The sequence below is a fragment of the Schistocerca serialis genome, chromosome 1 (genome assembly GCF_023864345.2).
Source record: "Schistocerca serialis cubense isolate TAMUIC-IGC-003099 chromosome 1, iqSchSeri2.2, whole genome shotgun sequence".
In the NCBI taxonomy this organism is placed as follows: Eukaryota; Metazoa; Arthropoda; class Insecta; order Orthoptera; family Acrididae; genus Schistocerca; species Schistocerca serialis.
In genome coordinates this window covers 484943857-484964378 of record NC_064638.1, presented here as the reverse complement: position 1 = coordinate 484964378, position 20522 = coordinate 484943857, and the positions used below count along the sequence as shown (strand labels likewise).

At 39.0% G+C, this 20522-nt stretch overlaps 1 protein-coding gene across 1 annotated transcript in view; it reads left to right on the top strand.

The window, feature by feature from the left end:
• The window catches only part of LOC126484377 (uncharacterized), a 100026-nt gene extending 92274 nt beyond the window's left edge, over window positions 1-7752 (top strand). The window contains exon 12 of the mRNA XM_050107905.1: window positions 6559-7752. Within this exon, the coding sequence (XP_049963862.1) occupies window positions 6559-6758 (200 nt within the window). The 3' untranslated portion in view covers window positions 6759-7752. The remainder of the gene's footprint in view (window positions 1-6558) is intronic.
• Window positions 7753-20522: the final 12770 nt, after the last annotated feature.

Genomic DNA, 20522 nt, shown 5'->3' with positions numbered 1-20522 from the left:
TGACTCTGCACTTGTCAGTATTGAATATAAATAACCTATATACAGCTCACACAGGAAGCTATGAAGTTTATAACACAGGTTATAAGTGTTCAGTATGCACATCTACTATTGCATGTGTTGTGGCGTAGCAAGACAGCCACGCCACGGAAGTAGCCGAAAGGCACGCGTGTAGCAGGCAAGAGATAGGTCTGTAACAGGATACGTAGTGAATGCTATAAAGAAAAGTACGTAGCTTCTGGAATACTTAACTTTAATCCATCCTTTTGGTACATCTGGAGATTGTGGCGATACAAGTGAGACTCTTTAGATACATGCAATGTTACTAATGGCGCCTTGCTAGGTCGTAGCCATTGACTCAGCTGAAGGCTATTCTAACTATCTGCTCTGCAAATGAGCGAGGCTTCGTCAGTGTAGTCGCTAGCAAAGTCGTCCGTACAACTGGGGCGAGTGCTCGTCCGTATCTCGAGACCTGCCTTGTGGTGGCGCTCGGTCTGCGATCACACAGTGGCGACACGCGGGTCCGACATGTACTAATGGACCGCGGCCGATTTAAAGCTACCACCTAGCAAGTGTGGTGTCTGGTGGTGACACCACAGCATGGAAAACATTTAATAAGGATAGCTTTGCTCATCTTTTTCACAGTTGTAGTACATGCTCAGACGTAACAGATGATGTTGTAGTATGATACTCTTTTTGAGCATCTTTGAAAAATCAAGGTTCGGAGTTTTGCGATCCTGTTAAGTATTGTATGAAAGCTCCGACTGTCGAGCAGCAATGTAAGCACAACGGACATAAATTGGCAAACCAGAAATCAGCACGTACTGGGTTAGTCACATTCTCACCAGCCCTCCTGCTCCCAATCTTCCATCAAATACTGTATCACTACAGCAAATCGTGTTTCTTTGAAAAAGAATGATGATGATAATCTATATAAATAAAATGTAATGTTCATTTATTCAAATCTTGTGTCTCTGAATGTTCTTCACTGATTGCTTGCAGTTCTTCACTGATTGCTTTGAAATTTTGACACAGTGTTGCATGCTAATATGCACATGCTTTTGTATACCTATTGTAGTGCCATCTTTTGATCATAACAGTGACATATTGCTCATGCCGGACAGCATGCTTTGTGACAGTTGTGGTTTCATTGTCTTCCTCTGTCATTTTTAACTACAATAACAAGGCACTTAAATATATATCCTTTCTCCTTATACATAATTTTAAACAAAAAGTGTATACACAAATATGTGCTGTTTTGTTTCCTTCATTACAGTTGGTTTCAACACATAACAGGGAAGTTTTATTTATGGAGTATTATTAGAATATTACCACAGAATCTGAATTATCCAATACTTTGTAATCCTACCCGTTGCCAAATAACAATATGCAAAATACTATCATTGAAGCTACTATACTCGCAGATCCAGCAACAGGAGAGGTCTCTTATACCCCATATTCCAATAGTTCCAATCGATTTACTCATCCATTTTAAGAGATTTCATTTCCCAATTGAGGTCTTGTTTGCAGTAACAATAAACAACGCTCAAGGTTAGAGAGAGAGAGAGAGAGAGAGAGAGAGAGAGAGAGAGGGGGGGGGGGGATGAGGGGATGGGCAGAAGAGATGGACAGAGTGGGGAGGAGTAGTGTATGGACAAAGAGAGGGAAGGGAGTTGATGGACAGAGAGAGGGGGGAGAAGAAGATTAGGACATATATCCAGTTCCCATACATATTTAACAATTCCAAAGCATTGACGGATTTGCATAGGGGGAGGAGGAGATGGACAGAGAAAGTAGGGAGGAGGTGATGGACAAAGAAGGGGAAGGAGAGATAGGGCGCATATCCAATTTCCATACATATTTACCGGTTGCAAAGCATCGCCGGGTTTGCTAGTAATATGATAATAACAGTGTTGATTTGTGGTGAGCTACAATCAAGGTATATTAAGAAATTGTGATGAAACAAACATTTATTACCCACACATTCATGTGTATACCACAAATACAGTGTAGATTATTTATGTGCAGCCACAGAACAAAGTTAAAGTTCATAAAACCTTAATGAGCTACGTCAGGATGAGCAAGCAAACTTGATGGTGGAAGAATAATTCCAAAAAAGTATGTAAGTCCTCACACAGTTGTTATCAGCACAGTAATTAATAGTCCAATACAGTAGAGAGCAGCCAAGCTCCAGTAGTGCATCACGAGGATGATCTCACAGTCTTCGGTCAGTGAACTGTATGCCAGTGGTGCTACTGGCAGGCAGGAGCAGGGGGGTCGCCAGGAATTCCACCTGCGTAAATGTAGATCCTGCGTTGCCATGCCCCACAACCTCTTTGGCTCAGTATCATCAATGTCTACTGTCATGGAATGGTTATCTGGGTGAGATACAAGAATTATTGATCTGACAACAAGTTACAGAACTGTTTCATACACAAAAATATCATTGTAGAAATTTACCCAATTCTCCCATTGTAGAAGCTATGGTATTATTGACACCTCTCAGCTGTTACAAAAGTGTGATCAGCACTGCATACCTCCTGGATCAAGGATTTGAAGGGAACTGTCCCAGAAAAAAAGCAAAATAATTTTCATTTGCTTTGGAAATTATTGACCTCCTGTTCTTAGGGACTGGCTAGGCAAACATGTAGACAGTAAATAGCTGTGGACATGTTACAAGTGTATAGCACCTGAATTTACCTGAAGATAAAAATAATTTCAGGCATATTGAAGTGTGGGATTGGAGCCCACGTTGTTTCTGGCAGTGAAACATAAAGCATATGCATCATAGTGTATTGTGAATGAATATTTATTCTAGTTATAACACAGACCTTCAGACATTGTTTGTTGTTAATCTTATCCAATATGGGCATTTTAGAACCCGTGACTGTTAATTGAATGTAAATACATAACACTGAAACCAGTCACTTTTTTGAATAGTTATTTATTGTTCCATGAACTGGTTTTTGAACCTTTTCAGGTTCATCCTCAGATGGTTTTCTGGAAGTTACATTACTATTTCTAGCATAATGCTGGTTGCTGGCTCTGTGACAAGAAGATGGAATCTTTAATGTATCGCCATGACTATTTTTTTTTTTTTTTTTTTGCCGAAATGGATGCAAAATTTAAATTTTTACTTACTGTGGCAGTATGGGCACCTTTTTTCGTTTGTGTCCATCTTTCTGCTTCCATTTTTGATAGCCAGTTGGTACATCACTTTGCACACTTGTACACAATCTGTATTCATGTACACTGTGATGGTGAAACTTTGCCAGAATCCAGCATGTGCTACACAACTGTTGCTTGTAACAAAGATCTTGACAAAAAGATATGGTGTAGGCCTATTTTGCTCAGAGATGTAACTTGTTCTTGCTTACATGTGTTAAAGTCGATATAAGGACAAATATTTTAATCAGACTGGTGTTAACATGAGAGCGCAAAATCATATGAACAAATAAATGAATTACTACAAGAACAAACTTCAAGTGATCTGATGTCTTATTTCTATTCATATATTAATGTATAATAAAGTCAATTTATGAGCAAATATTGTAATCAAGATTGGCATTAACATGAATGTCCAGGTATAAAATAATACGTAATTGACATAGTCTAGAAAGATCCTGAATACATGAGCAACAAGTGTATGGCTTAGTTCAAAAGCATTAATTTCAAATTTTCAGAAAGCCAACACCAGTTTGTTCATACATAAGTCCTCTTTCCATCCAGACCAACATAAAAAAGGCATTCTTCAGAACAATGATTAATCACATGCTTAAAATCCTAATGCACACAAGTTAAAGGAAAAATGAAACAGAAATTTAATCAATTGCCCCCAGCAGTGGGTACAATCCTGCAATAATAGCTAAACTAATCCATACAGCAAAATCAAATCAACCAACTGCTGAACAACCACCCACAAACAAGAAGACCACATTTATAAGCATGCCTTCCCTAGTTGAAGATTTCTCACTGAATTGTCAACCTCTTCAAGACATACAACATAAAAATAAGCTTCTTCACCAACAACAAAATACAAAATAAAATCTTACACAACACCAAAACCCCTATACAACAGTATCAAAAGTGAGGTGTGTACAAGCTCATTTGCAACTGATGTCCAAGCTTCTACATTAGACAAACTGGCAGAAGCTTCACGGTAAGATTTACAGAACACATAGATGCGCCGGCTGTTGTGGCCGAGCGGTTCTAGGCGCTTTAGTTCGGAACCGCAAGACCGCTACAGTCGCATGTTCGAATCCTGCCTCGGGCATGGATGTGTGTGATGTCCTTAGGTTAGTTAGATTTAGGTAGTTCTAAGTTCTAGGGGATTGATGACTTCAGATGTTAAGTCCCATAGTGCTCAGACCCATTAGAATCACATAGATGCACTACATCCTAACAACCTCAACAAATCCATCTTTGCCTCACATCTTGCCCAACAGAATCTTTCTGCAAACAACATATAACAAAATCTCCAAATACTCCATTCTGTCAACAGAGGCAGGTTACTTGGTCTTCTTGAAGAAATTGAAATATTTACCTACAAAAATACAGCAGCTGACTACTTACTCAGTGACCAGACTAAACACAGAAACAAATATTTCCTTCAGAACTTCAAAGAATTACTAGTTCATAACAAGTAACCAGTCAACCAACCCTACACTACTTCCATCCCCCCCCCCCCCCCACCAAACCCCCCCCCCCCACCCCCCCAAAAAAATCCCTCTCCTTACATTCTAACTACACTGATGTCAATGTAAGTATCCAACCGCACAATAAAACCTGCACTGTATTTCTAAATGGTAAAGCCCATTACTGTTAACATTAATCAGTACTTTTATATGTATTACCTGTAACTGAAACAAACAGTATATGCCTTTACTGATATTCCAGATCACATTAATATGAGAATAGAAATAAGTCAACAGTTCATTTGATATTTTCTTCTTGATTTTAAATGTAAAGTGTATGGCCTTACAAACAGCTTTAGTTCATTACAAACACTATAATTTTTATACATACCTTTATCTAAAATAGACTGACTCTACCCTTAGTAACATACCAGATCTTGTTACTGCAAGAATAGAAATAAGACAGCAGTTCATTTGAAGGTTTGTTATTGTTTTAAGTTTAAATATAAAGGTCATGGTCATACAAACAGCTGTACCTCATTACAAATACTATAACTCTGTATTATTTTATTCCTGTACATTCATGTTAATGTCAATCTCGATTATAATATTTGCTCATAAATTGACTGTATTATACATTAATATAAGACATCAAATCACTTGAAGTTTGTTCTTGTAGTAATTCATTTATTTATTTATATTATTTTGTGCTCTCATGTTAACACCAGTCTTATTAAAATATTTGTCCTTATATCGACTTTAACACATGTAAACAAGAACAAGTTACATCTCTGAGCAAAATAGGCCTACACCATATCTTTTTGTCAAGATCTTTGTTACAAGCAACAGTTGTGGAGCACATGCCGGATGCTGGCCAAGTTTTGCTGTCACAGTGTAAATGAATACAGATTGCGTACAAGTGTCTAAAGTGATGTACCAACTGGCTATCAAAAATGGAATCAGAAAGATGGACACAAACGAAAAAAGGTGCCCATACTGCCACAGTAAGTAAAAAATTTAAATTTTGCATCCATTTCAACAAAAAAACAATAGTCATGGCGATACATTAAAGGTTCCATCTTCTTGTAACAGAGCCAGCAACCAGCATTATGCTAGAAATACTAATGTAACTTCCAGGTTCGATAACTTGTTCCTGGAACAATAAATAACTATTCAAAAAAGTGACTGGTTGCAGTTTTATGTATTTACATTTGTTTTTTTATTTTTCAAAAATCATGTAACTGTGGACAGATAATCTGCAATCTGGATAATCTGCATCCGGATAATTAGGAGCTAACTGTATCTGAATTAGTGTCACTAGGGTATCTGCCAGAATAAAGGTATCAGTTGCAGAATATGGGAGAAACAAAAAATAAAATATGGAGTGTCAACAGTTGTGTGTATCAGTGAAGACAGACTGCTGCTGGTGTCAGGAAACAAACGTGTTAATGAAAGGTACTACACAGCTGTTGTTGACCCATCATGCTGGAGTCTTGACAAGGAATATAAACAACTAAAGAGACTATGGTAGATTTTTCTTTTTACTGTGAAAAAAATGAGGGCTATGCTGAAAAAGTACCGCATGTCACATCAAGCTTGTGGGAGCAAAGGATAAAAAGTGAAAACTGCGTTATCCCATAAATACATTATCTCATACTTCACAGAAGTTGTAAAACCTAGAGCTTTAGATGCAGACTTCTCTCTCTCTCTCTCTCTCTCTTTCTTTCCTTCCCCCCGTCCCCCTCTCTCTTGTGTGTGTGTGTGTGTGTGTGTGTGTGTGTGTGTGTGTGTGTGTGTGTGTTTTTTTTTATTTTTACCAAGGGATTTTTGTAACCATATTTACACCTAAGCATATGCAATAATTTTAAAACCAGTTGTTCTTCTTGCTGCACATACTAGAGATCTGCATTGTTACCAAATATTTCAGGTATAGTTGAAAGTTGTGGAGGTACATTTATAGACGCCACGAAGAAACTTCCAGCAAATTCTTTCATAGTATCTTGCAGTGAAGACAAGCATATGTGGCCAAAATTAAAGAAGCTTGGGTCACCTGTCGTTGGAGCTGAAACTTTACTCTTGGGAGTTTTGCAACAGAAGTTAAATTTGAATACTTACCTTCTCATATGAGCACTACTTGGTAACTTGTACGTACACCTATGTATATATAATAGTACTTTTTTATTGTATTTTCTCTGTACTCTTACTGATGTATTTGTTAACAAGTAATGATTTGAATATCATATGTGGGATGTCATTCAGTGCAGCTCGTTTTTATATTTTCTTATAAGCTGACAATGTTCATTGTTATGTACACATATTTTTATGTGTAAAATAGAAAGCTTTATAGGAATGCAAGTTTTCATGGTGATATACATTGATAAAACTCTCTCATGCTTCCAGTCACATCAAGTTGTTTAGATACCACAAGCTTTTGACCTAGTACTTCTCAGCCATTGTCAAGTGGTTGCTATAAGGATGGCGGCAGCAGCCACATGACATTATGATGCTGCTGGCTGTGATGTCACTAGTGCCTAGTCCAGTGCCATATAACACAATGTTTTGATTGCAAGACAGTCACACCTGCTTCAACCTTCCTATGGCCGGGTTCCAAGACTTGCTTAACTTCAATGTCTATTGAGGGTATTTTAGAAATTTTTTTCTCACTCATGTCTTTTATGATGCCGTACCAGAAACCGTGTGTCTGTATAATGATAAGACAAATGGTTTCTGGTTCAGCCTCACGAAAGAAGTGACTGAGATAAAAATGTCTGAAAACACCTCAATAAAGATGGTAGTCTGCAGTTAAGCTTAGCTTGGAAACAGACTGTTAGAAGACTGAAGCATTTGAGGCAGTCTTGCAACTGAAACTTTACCTTATACAGCACTGAAATGGGCGCCGATAACATCACAGGCAGTAGTGCCACTATATCTGGAAGCTCAATAGAATTTTATCAATAGAAAGCTTTGTAAATCAAGTAACAGATGCAGCCACAAGGCATGTTTATGTACATATTTGCTTTTGTAGTGAGATACAAAAACATCACATTTCTTTGAAATCTTGTAGTTTCCCATTTGTACAATGAGAAAGATATATTTTTGTAATACATATTTATCTTATGCATCTGTGTTTTATTACTAACAAAAATTTGTTGCATTCTTCTTTACAATTAGCAATTGCTCTCATTCTGAGATCAAGTGAAGATAATCAGCTTCAGGTTGGATTACTTTAAAATCCGTTGGCAGGCAGTAGAAGTTTCACTCTGTGTCCAGTTGAAAATCCCAGTTTTATGCATGCAGATCATTAGATAAAGTAGTTTGTTGCAATCCCAGGAGGAAAAAAAAAGTCTCATATGACATGTTGAGTGTCTTTTATACAGGGCTCGTGGTAAGTTTTGTCTTATTTACACCAATCTGTTCCACTCTCTTATCACACAATGCAGCCTTTGTTTAACTTGCACTCTACAAACAAGGAGTGTCTCTTATACTTTTTGATGTGGATGTAACTAGACCAATGTAGAAGTGCAAAAAATGAGAAAAAAGGAGAAAAACTGAAATTTAAGCTTCTGTATCATTGTGAATAATTAATATCCTGTGAAGGCAGTCACATACAGCCATCAAAAAGCATTAAAGGAGGTCTGGAGAGAGAAATTTTAGACAATACTAGGAAAAGAGTGATATTGAAGTTTGAAAAATGCTGCAATGTTTTGATTTGTCATGTTTCTTAATGCACCACACATCATTGATCTCCATGTGAATGGTTGCCTTTCCTCATTCTTGCTTTTCAGCATGATGAAAAGAATATCAAAAGCTCCTAATTTGCATTTGTAACCATAAGTAAATAATGAGGCAAGTGCCAAAAAAATGAAAACTTGAGTTGTTGGTGAAATTCCACTGTAAATGCCAAAGCCAACAATTTATGCTCTGATACAAGTGCCAGAACATCAGGAAACCATTTACAGCTGACACAAGATGGCATTAAGGTCTAACTCCAACATCAGTGTTAAAATAATCAGTCATGCGCCAACTCTCTGTCCTCTGTTAGCGTCTTGCGTCTTGCTCTTGTGTGAATTGCTTATGACTGAAGTAGGTCTGCGGTTTGTTTGCAACAATAGAGCATTGCTGAAGTAATTATTACAGATACATAATATACAGTATTGCAAAATAGAGAGGAAAACTGGACCAAAATGGAGGAAGAGAGGTGAAGGTAGTGCTCAAAGTGAAAGTAAGAAACTACACAGTGAAGAAAAGGAATATACTCGAAAAGACAATATTGTGGGTCCAACTGAAGAGGCTCCCAAGCACAAGGTAGGTCTTGACTGTTGTTTGAACATTTATTGTAAGGCTTTGAATCAACATAAGTAATGTTAAGTATTTTAATGCATTTAATTTATTATTGATACTAATTTCAGATTGGCAAAAATTATTGTTCTGATTATGAGGTTATAGTCAACAACTTTCATGGAATTATTTACTCACTTGCAAAGTCCTAGGTATGGTGATTTAAAAATGTTATTATATATACTGTTTCACTCTTTCAGGTTTTCTGTAAATGTCAATTTAAATGCAGACAGCTTTCATAAGACCAGAAACTTATGTTTTTTAATAATTTCTACTCACTAAAAGATATAGTGACGCAAAATACCTATGCAATGTCTGATGTATGTCTTTGCAAAGTGAAGAGGCGAAGATCAGAAATAAATGATAGTAATGAAACTGCTCAGCTGTGTACTGAGTAAGGAGCTGAATAACAGGTAAAATCTAAGAAACAAAGAAATAACTGTATAACTATATGCTACACATTGCCTAATGGTGAGGGATATGTAATAAGAGAATGTAAAGGGACACTTTGTGAGGTTCCTGGTTTGACCAAAAGCAGAGTGGTGAGATCCGTCTGTGAAGTAAAGCAAGGAAATAAGGAAAAACCCACTGGAATTATGCAGAAGAAGATTAAAAGCTGGTTGTTGTTCATATTAATGCCATACCAAGGCAAGAACCCTGCTATTCGAGAGAAAGTATCACCTGACAAAGAATATGTATGTGAAGACCTAATTGTTTTTCGTTTATTCAAGGAATTTCAAAAGCAATGTGACGACACTAAAATCACGGACTATTCCTGTGCTAAAGTCTTTAAAGACAGATTTCCCAAACTAAAATTTCATCGTTTGTCATGCAGCACATGATTTAAATGTAATCTTGAAGCCATTGATGTGTAATCCCAATAATAAAGACAATAAGCTGCATCTATAACTCCATCACCAAAAGCAAAGAAAGCTATGGATTCCATGAAAGTTGAAACAATAAAGGGTCAAGGTCCTGTCTTGGAAGTATGTACAGCAGCAATGTATTTATAAAAAGTGATATCTCTTCCTTAGTTAAGGTACAGTGCAATGTACTATTTACAGCAGCTCCAAATTCTCTGGTATGAGCCGTATGTGTTAGGAGTGGGAATGGAATGGTTTCTTGTGGCATAAAGCCTTGACATCAAAACTTTACTTCTAAAAGAAACTGGTAATGTGGAGTGACAACTGCTGTGGGCAGAATAAAAACAAGATAATGATTTTTCTCTGGGTCTACGTAACAAGAAAGGGCTACTTTACCAAAACAGAACACAAGTTTTTTTGTGGAAGGACGCGCTTTTATGTCTTGCGATCGTGATTTTATTCATATTGAGAAACAAAAGAGGCTAACTGTGTTTGAGGTTCCAAAAGATTTAGTTTGCCTCATGATTGAAGCTATGCACATCGTTAATAGTGATTGTTATGAATTTCACCAATGTGTAGTTTAAGAGGCACAGTGGACTAAACTGACTGCTGAATGCCTAGGCATACTGCATGTTTGGTCATCTCCTAATGCGATTGAAAGAGTTCGAAAAACATTGCATCTTGAAGAGAATTGTGAAGCCTTCTGATCTTCAATACATGCACCTAGAAACACTATACTATGAATCTAAGTTGTCTGAAAAAAAGAGTAGGGATTTAGCTAAAATGATTCAATGTGTGAAAGATGAGAATAAGTGGTTTTATGAGAACCTTGTGAAGTGAGTGAAAATGGGCACGATGGCACTTCCATCGTTATGTGTTTAAGCCCATTGTATATAGAACATATAATTTTCTTCAAATTTTGTATCATTTTGTTCTTAAACCTACTAAGCTAGAATAAAAAATACATATAGTTTTTGTGTTCGGGTTGTGATCCCTAACTTTTATAATGCTTTTGTGTAAGTGCTATATACATTTTGTTGATAATCTCTAAATCAGTTTTTTGGCACTTGATTTATTATTTATTTATGTGCCACATTTTATATGTCAATGGTGAAAACCAAAAGAACGAGCCCAGTGCTAAACTAAGTACCTTTCTGCCTGCAACTAAGTCACTGGACAAAATATTAGTTACCACCCCTGAGGGGGAACAGTGGTTGCTTTAAAGCACTGTGGATGGTGCAGAAATCATACCAGGTGTTCAGGTGAACCTCCCCAGATCTGTATGTGGCAGTTGGTTGTATGGAATGAGTCGCAGTAAGATTTTAGACATGACAGGGTGCAAGGCACTTTCATATTTGGACTTACCAGACACTGTATTGCACCTCAATTTGCCATCTAGACTATTCAAACTTGATCCCATAGAAAATTTCTGTGAGTATTTGGAATAGCAGGTGAGACATAGCAATCAACATCCTCACAAACTGGTAGCTCTGTGAGACCTAATCATCAATAAGTGACTTAAGTTGCATTTTGCATACCAGAAGAAAATTGTGGACACTCTTCCTGGTCAAATTGAGGCCGTTGTCAAGGACTGAGATATTGTTGCACAGTATTAACATGATGTTTACAGGTCGAGGGGGGGGGGGGGGACTATTTTTTTTGTCAAGTGTGCTTCTGTTTCACAATTGTAACTCTTACCATTTCTTCTGCAAACAGTTAATTGACATACATTTTTTCTGAGAGTTTGGTCATAATCATATTAACACTTTGCCATCCGAATGTCTCGTACAAATATATTTGCTTGGCGCCAGCAGCGCAAATTCGGATTGCTTGACTTGTTGCCGGCCGTTCTTGACTTTATCAGGATATTATAAACTGTTAAGTTTTACTAATCTCATTGTTAGTTTTCATAAGTTCTCAACCCTCTTCCCCTACTTTCTTGAAATGTCGAAGATATACGTACATAAATATATACAAAATTGGTTTGTTTTGTTTATTTATTTTGTCTTTGGTACTTAGTATTTTCTCTTTCATATGGTATGCAGCAAAACAATCTCCAAGGTGTAATGCAACTCCGCAAGACGTACACATCAAGTTTGGTTGTTCTTCTTTTTTTGTTTTTGGAACTTACATGGCAGTTTCTTCGTTTTAGTTGATTCGTTTTGGAAATAAGTATTGGTTGGTGTTGGTTTATGTGACTGGAAAGTCTGTAAACCAGAACATGATGAGACGTTCTCGTTGTAGTTGCAACCTCCAAGTTTTGCTCAGAAGCAGGTACGCTGTCTTTTATCCATGAATCAGACACTTTCAGTAAAAAATTGTGAAACCTGAGACTCTTGTGTTCGGTGTTGAAATATTGACATTTTAAATAATGCGCAATGATAGAGGTACATGCAAATCTTTTTTGACCATTTCATCGTTTTCTGTACACAGGGTAACAACTCAAACATTCGTCTGCCCGATCCACTCCATGTATTTGTTGTAGTGTAATACGCTTTCAGGTTTTTTTATTGTGTGTATTTTTATTTTATTTTATTATTTTTTTTTCTCGCTCTGTGAGTGTCAGTCAAAGTGGCATTACGTATTGTAGAGATCATTTGTATCATTTTAGTTTTCGAAGTTCTCCATACCTGTGCGAGTAAGCTTCAAACACATTGACTTTTACGTGCTTTAATTTTTCTGGAAATCCTCTATTTTGCCGTATCGTTCCACAAACTCGAATTTTATTTTCAAGTAGCTTATTGCAAGTTCTGCACTGTTACAATAATTATCCATGCAGAGGTGATGCCACTTTCCACAAGAAGGTGTCAGTAGTTCCATCACTGTTTTTGCTAAAGGCTGGCCAGTGCTGGAATACATCTTGAATGAGGAAATGTATCCCATACTTGAATTGCACACCATCTGAAAGAGTATGCCATATTTCGTAATTTTCAATGGACTGTAAACTTTAAAATTTAACCGTTCATGCGACATTATCATTCCTTCATCAGTTGAGATGTTTTGACTTAGATTAAAAGTTTCTTTAAACTTTTTGAATAAATAATCACTTGAAAATTGCACTTTGTAAAGCCGATCGCCACTCTCCAGTTTATTGTTGTCGGAAAAATGCAAAAATGATAATATTTGTCTGAATCTGTTGCGGGACATTGTTTTGCGAAATATCGATGTATCTATCACTGGACTCGTTAACCAATAATCATTGATCTGCACTTGTTTTACAATTCCCATAAGGATAGCAAGCTGAAACCATTTCCTAAGTTTGGGTCCCATAACACCAACAAATTTGGCGTTTCTTTTTTTTTTTTTTAATCCAATTTCCTTCTATTGCAATTTTGACTGCAGTACTTGTTAGTTTCATTGCTAATATATTCAAATAGATCGTTCCCAATATATAATTCTACGATATCCTTGACGCTTTGTGTATCTTTGGGAAATATGTTTGGACCTGGAGATCCTTCAAATTTATTATTGGTCCTTGGTGAATCAAAGTCTGATCACTGTGTACTATCTTCTTCCTCTGATTCATCCGAATCAGTTGGCAACCGTAGAATTCACCGAATTCTTCTTGGACGTATTTCACTGTCTTCCATCGATTCTGCTTCACTTTCATTTTTTTGATATCCAGTGCCTTCCTCCCAATCGGCCAAGTCATCCAGAATGTCAGAGAAGACGTCCGCATATTCATCATAAATAATCGTATCCCCTCTTTCGTCTGCCACTATGAAAGGGCAGAAGTACTTATAAAAACAAAAAAACATGACACCGCTGTGGTGTCGCAGGACGGCATAGTGTTAACACAGGATGCTATGCAGATCGGCATACAGGTTGTACTGCATGGTCTCGCTGATCATCCTCTGCCTGGTTAATTGTATTTTCATAATGGTGGAGTTAGAATTGTTGATCTTGGACATATGCTGTGCAAGTCCTACAGCAGAACAGTGTACTTGGACGAGACTAAAGGGTGCAGGAAATTTGATGCAGGTGTCATAAGTTGTAGGTAATGTGTGAGGTTTGGAAAGAGATAAATCTGTCTTCCACACAGTCCAAGGCATGAAACAGAGGCAGACGTAACTACCTGATGGATAAAGATTAACATCAAGCAAAATACGTGTGTGTGTGTGTGTGTGTGTGTGTGTGTGTGTGTGTGTGTGTGCGCATGCGTGCGTGCGTGCGCATTCATGTGAAAATGGGGGAGATTTACAGTAAGCCCTCAGAACAGACATAATTAGAGGACAAATCTGGAGGATGAAAATCACAGTAATATAAGATAGCTTAGAGGCAGAGTTCCATTCAGAATCTTCATATAGTATAGCTGGCTGCCCACCCACCTGGTGCATGTCTGATGTGTGTGTTGAAAAAAGTTAAATAACTTTATTATGAAAAGGAAAGTTGCTAGTCACCATACAGTGGAGATGCTGAGTCGCAGTTAGGCACAACAAAAAGACTGTCACAATATGAGCTTACAGCCAACAAAGCCTCTGTCATAAGTAGACCACACACACACACACACACCCACACACACACACACACACACACACACACACACACTTGTGTGTGTGTGTGTGTGTGTGTGTGTGTGTGTGTGTGTGCGTGCGTGCGTGTGTGTGTGTGTTATTGTTTGAAAGCTTATATTGTGAGAGTCTTTTCGTTGTGCCTATTTGCAACTCAGCATCTCTGCTATATAGTGAGTAGCTACTTTCCTTTTCATAATATTGTCACATTCCATCCTGGATTTTCTGGATTTTCCATTGTTTGAGTTAAATAACTTTTTTTTATTTTGCATGCAGTAACAAAAATTTATTTCTCAGTGTAATCTCCAAAGCATACTATTAATTTGTTTGTGGGAGGTTCTTGTTTCATTTGTATCCTTCAGAAAAAGAAATTTGTTTGCAGTGCTATGCAGTAGTTGTTTAGAACACAGATAATGCTTTCATTCTACAAAAAATTTTTCTTCCCAAGTAATTTCTTTAGATTAAGAAACAGAAAATGTCACCTGGTGCCAAATCTGGGGAATAGGAACAGTGGAAAACTATTAAAGCCCAGCTTTTGCAGTTTTACCATCATTCGCTGATGTTTGAGCAAGGACATTCTGCCCTCTAATGATGGTCATTTCCGTTTCAGCTTGCTACGCAAACTAAAACCCATTACTTATCCTACATATAAAATTGTTTTTACTATTTTCCGTGAATTTCACTTTCGCCATTCTATTGCTTGATTGCTGTTATGTCTGGTGTGTAGTGGTGCATACACTATGCACCTACAGTCACATAAGTATGCCAGCAGTCCTGTGGGTTAAACTGCAACTTTCATAAACACTTTGAAACATCAATTTTTGAGAATTGTTAGTGTGCAATCAACAAATATACGACCCACTGTGCACATTTTCTTCATATTCCGAATTTCATTTGTAATATTATGCATCTGCTCACGAGAGATCCCTAACAATTTAACAGTTTCACAGAATGTAATTTGATAGGCTTCTCTCACAATGGCATGAATTTGATCAACCAATTCTTTGAAGGAAACTCGGTTTCATGACAGGAACGTAAAATGTATAGTGCACTTATAATTGTGTATGTCACTGATCAAAAGATAAACATTTTGTGTGGTGGTGTAGAATCCAACCTTCTACTATTTAGTTTGTACCTATACCTGTACCTGTGGTCAAAGTTTTCAAATAAAGATCACCACACCATCAGTTTCTGCTGAATAAATGACTCCAGTATTTAAGAGATGTGCTCAAGAACCAACGGGAATTTTTTAATTTTAAGGACTTCATAAATCCAATTTTAAGCATTTTAAATATTTAGTTTGTTGTTGACAGTCAAAAAGTTTATTAACGTTTTCAAGTGCTCAGGACTTTTTACTTTAAAAAAAGATGGATCAAAGAATTTGCATTAAATTTTACTTGGAAAATGGAATGAAGCGCAGCACCGCATTCAGAAGGTTGACTGTCAGTTTTGGTGAATCTGCTATGAGGAAGACAAGTTTACAAGTGGTATAAACATTTCAAAGAGGGTTGAGAAGACGTTAAAGGCGATGACCACATTGGGTGCCTTAGCACATCAATTAATGATGACAATGTGGAAGACAAAAAGAAAATGATTCTGGAAAATCGCCAGATTGCCATTGGAGAGGTTGCTCACGACATTTGGCTCACGCCAAGCAATTTATATATATATATATATATATATATATATATGTTTTGGGCTTCAAATATATAGCGCAAAGTTTGTTCTGAAATTGCTGAATTTCGACCAAAAAAAGGTGTCATGTAGACATTGCTCAGGAACTGCTGAATGAAGTCAACAAGGATCCAGAACTATTAGAGAAGGTTATACCAGATGCCAAAACATGGGTATATGGATGTGATGTCGAAACAAAGGCACCGTTGTCCCAGTGGAAATTGCTGGAAAAGCCAAGACAGACAAAAATTCAACAAGTTTGATCACGTATGGACGGTCCTTCTCACCGTTTTCTTCGACTACTATGAATTAGTGCATCATGAGTTCCTTCATGATGGTCATATGGTCAATAAGGAATACTACTTGGTAGGTATGTGCCATTTGCATGAAGCGATCTGAAGAAAATAACCAGAATTGTGGTAAAAACACTCATGGAAATTGCATCATGATAATGCTCCTTCACACCTCAATGCATGTTTGTGATTTTTTGACAGAAAAACAAAACATTTGATTTCTCAGCCACTGTATTCACCAGATGTGGGTCCCTGCAACTTCTCTCTATTCCTGAGGATGAAGAGAACCATGAAAGAACATCATTTTGCCGTCATTGGTGAGGTAAATACAGAATCACTGAAGGAGTACTGAACACCATAATGAAAAGTGGGTTCTAGAAATGATTCCATGATTCCAAGATTGGAAGAAGCGCTGGCACAAGCGTTTTATACCTGACGTCTGAGGGGGACTATTTTGAAGGGGACAAAGTTGATATTACGAACAAATAAAGATTCCTTAAGGAAAACAAAAATTCCCATTACTTTTTGATCACACTTCATATAGCTACCAATAAATAACTGTGTGTTAAACGTGTTTGCAAGTTTAAATGAAAGCATTCCAAGAATTATGTTGAAGTAAATTTCACAATGTGATATAGAAACTTGCTGGACCTTTCAGTCCACTCTTATTCATGGATTTCTCAATTCACTCTCATACATTGCAGATAAAATCTAACCATACTAAATGAAACTTCTGTAAGTTTGTTAGAATTGGTATCTGGTGATGGAGAAAAGTATCTTCAATAACTGACGTCGCTCTACGCTCCTCTAATCTGACACAGACATGTGTTTCAGGGACCATTTCTTGATTTGCTAGGTGTTGGAGAAAGTATAGAATGTAAAGCCACTGAATAGATGTTCAGTATAATGAGAAGAACAGTTGCTACTCACAACATAGTGGAGATGTTGAGTCGCAGAAACACACTACAAAAAGACTGTTGGAAAGTTGGCTTTTGGCCAACAGGGCCTTTGTGAAGAATAGACAAAACACACACACAAACAAACAAAACCACAGTCTCTGGCAGCTGGAGGCAAGCGTTAGGGGTAAGGAGGAAGTTGGGGTGGGGAGGGGGAGGCCTAGCAGAGTAGGGGTGACGGACGGTAAACTGCAGCTGGGAGCATGCAGAGACGAGATAGAGAGTAGGGCAGCTAAGTGCAGTGCAGTCCAGAGATTAGATGGGGGCGGGGGGTTAGCAAAAAAAGGAGAGAAGTAAAAAGACTGGGTGCATTTTTACAATAGAGGGCTGTGTAGTGCTGGAATGGGAACAGGGAAGTGGCCAGATGGGTAAGGACAATGCCTACCGAAGGTTGATGCCGGGAGGGTTAAGGGATCGCAGGATATATTACAGAGAGAGTTCCCACCTGTGCAATTCAGAAAAGTTCATGGTTGGTGGAAGGATCCAGATGGCACAGGCTATGAAGCAGTCATTGAAATGAGGGACATCTTGTTGCGCAGTGTGCTCAGCAACAAGGCGGTCCATTTGTTTTTTGGCCACAGTTTGTCGGTGGCCATTCATGCAGGCAGACAGCTTGTTGGTTGTCATGCCCACATAGAATGCAGCAGAGTGGTTGCAGCTTAGCTTATAGATCACATGACTGGTTTCACAGGTAGCCCTGCATTTGATGGGAAAGGGGAAGTTCATGACGGACCGAAGTAGGTGATGGTGGGAGGATTTATGGGACAGATCTTGGACCTAGGTCTATTACAGGAATATGAGCCAAGAGTCAAGTGGTTGGGAGCAGGGGTTGTGTAGGGACAGACGAGGATATTGTGCAGGTTCGGTGGGCAGTCACTGTGGGAGGGGTGGGAAGGACAGTGGGTAGGACATTCCTCATTTCAGGCCATAACGAGAGGTAGTCGAAAGCCTGGTGGAGAATGTAATTCAGTTGCTGCAGTCCTGGGTGGCACCATGTCACACTTGATGCAGATCACGAAGATGTCATCAGTGAATCTGAATGAGGTGGGGGTTTGAGATTCTGGGTGTTTAGGAAGTATTCCTCTAGATGGCCCATGAATAGGTTGGTAAGGGATAGTGCCATGTGGGTGCCCACAGCCATACCCTGAATTTGTTTGTAGGTAATTCCTTCAACGGAGAACTAATTGTGGATGAGGGTAGAGTTGGTCATGGCGACTAGGAAGGAGGGTGTTGGTTTGGAATCCATCAGGCATAGGGAAAGTTAGTGTTCAATAGTGTTAGGCCAAGGGCATTAAGGATGTTAGTGTAAAAGGAGGTGGCATCAGTAGCGAGGAGCGGTGCCTAATGTGCAAGACCTTACCACTGTTGAACACTACCTTTCCCAATGCCCAATGGATTCCAAACTATCTACTTCCTTCATAGTCGCTTCGACCAACTATATTCTCATCCACAATTACTTCTCCTTTGAAGTACCCACAAACAAATACAAGGTATGGCTATGGGCACCTCCATGGCACCATCGTATGCCGACCTACTCACTGACCATCTAGAGGAAACCTTCTTAAACACACGGAATCCAAAACTCATCACCTGGTTCAGATTCTGTGATGACATCTTCGTGATTTGGATCGAGTGTGAGGACATCCTATCCACATTCCTTCAGAACCTGAAAATCTCCCCCTTTCGCTTCACCTGGTCCTACTCGACCTATCAAGCCACTTTCCTCGATTTTGACCTCCACTTCAAAGATGGCTACATCAATAAGTCTGTCCATGTCACACCTACCAGTCACCAGCAATACCACCACTTCGACAGCTGTCACTCATTCCATGTCAAGAATTCCATACAGGCTCACTCGTGGCCATTTCATCTGTAGTGACAGGTAGTCCCTCTGAAAATAGACCAAGGCTCTCACTGAGACCTTTACAGATTGTCATTACCTTCCCAACCATGTACAAGAACAGATCTCCCAGTCATCCAACGCCTTCCAAAGCCCCACTGTTCAGCCACAGAGGAGCAGTCCCCTCGTGACTCAGTGCCACCCAGGACTGCAGCAACTGAATTGCATTCTCTGTCAGGGTTTTGACTACCTTTCATCGTACCTGAAATGAGATATGACTTATCCACTATCCTTCCCACCCCTCCCACAGTGGTATTCTGCCTCCCACCGAACCTACACAGTATCCTCGTCCCTTCCCTACACACTTATCCCAACCACTTGCCTCATGGCTCATATCCCTGTAATAGACCTAGATGCAAAATCTGTCCCATACATACTCCCACCACCACCTACCCCATCACAGGCAGGGCTACCTTTGAACCAATAATGTGATCTGCAAGCTAAGCTGAACCACTCTGCTGCATTCTATGTGGGCATGACAACCAACAAGCTGTCTGTCTGCATGAATGGCCGCTGACAAACTGTGGCCAAGAAACAACTTGAACCACCCTGTTGCTGAGCAAGCCGCCAAACATGGCGTCCTTTATTTCATTGACTCCTTCAAAGCCTGTGCCATCTGGACTCTTTCCACGAAATCCAGCTTTTCTGATTTGCACATGTGGGAACCCTCCCTGTAATGTATCCTATGGTCCCGTAACCCTCCTGGCCTCAACTTTCATGTCCTTGTCATTACCCATCTGGCCCCTTCCCATTCCAGCACTACACAGCCCTCTATTCCAGCAATGCACCCAGTCTTTTTACTTCTCTCCTTTTCCTCTGCCCTCCCCCCTCTCTTCCAGCCTTCCTCTAACCTCCCAACTGCACTTAGCTGCCCTACTCTCCACCCATCCCTGCATGCTCCCAGCAGCACTTTACCTTTCTTCACCCTTACTGTGCTATCCCTCCCCTCCGCACCCCAGCCTCCTCCTTACCCCCACCTGGTTGCCTATCCCATAATGCACTGCTGCTCGCAGTTTAACTCCAGCTGCCAGAGACTGTGGTCTTGTGTGTGTGTGCCTGTGTGAGTTGTCTATTCTTGCCAAAGGCCTTGTTGGCTGAAAGCTAACTTTATGACAGTCTCTTTGTCATGCCTTTCTGTGTCTCAGCATCTCCACTATATGGTGAGTAGCAACTACACTTCTCATTACACTTTTATATTCCATTGTGGATTTTCCATTGTTTGAATGGATGTTCAGTAAGTCCATTTGGACTCCATGCAGTCAAGTGTTCATCTGTACACTGAAGCTGTCAAAGAACTGCCAAAGAATGGGTTGCCACATCATGAGTATTAATAGTTTTATTCTGCCAGCAGAACTA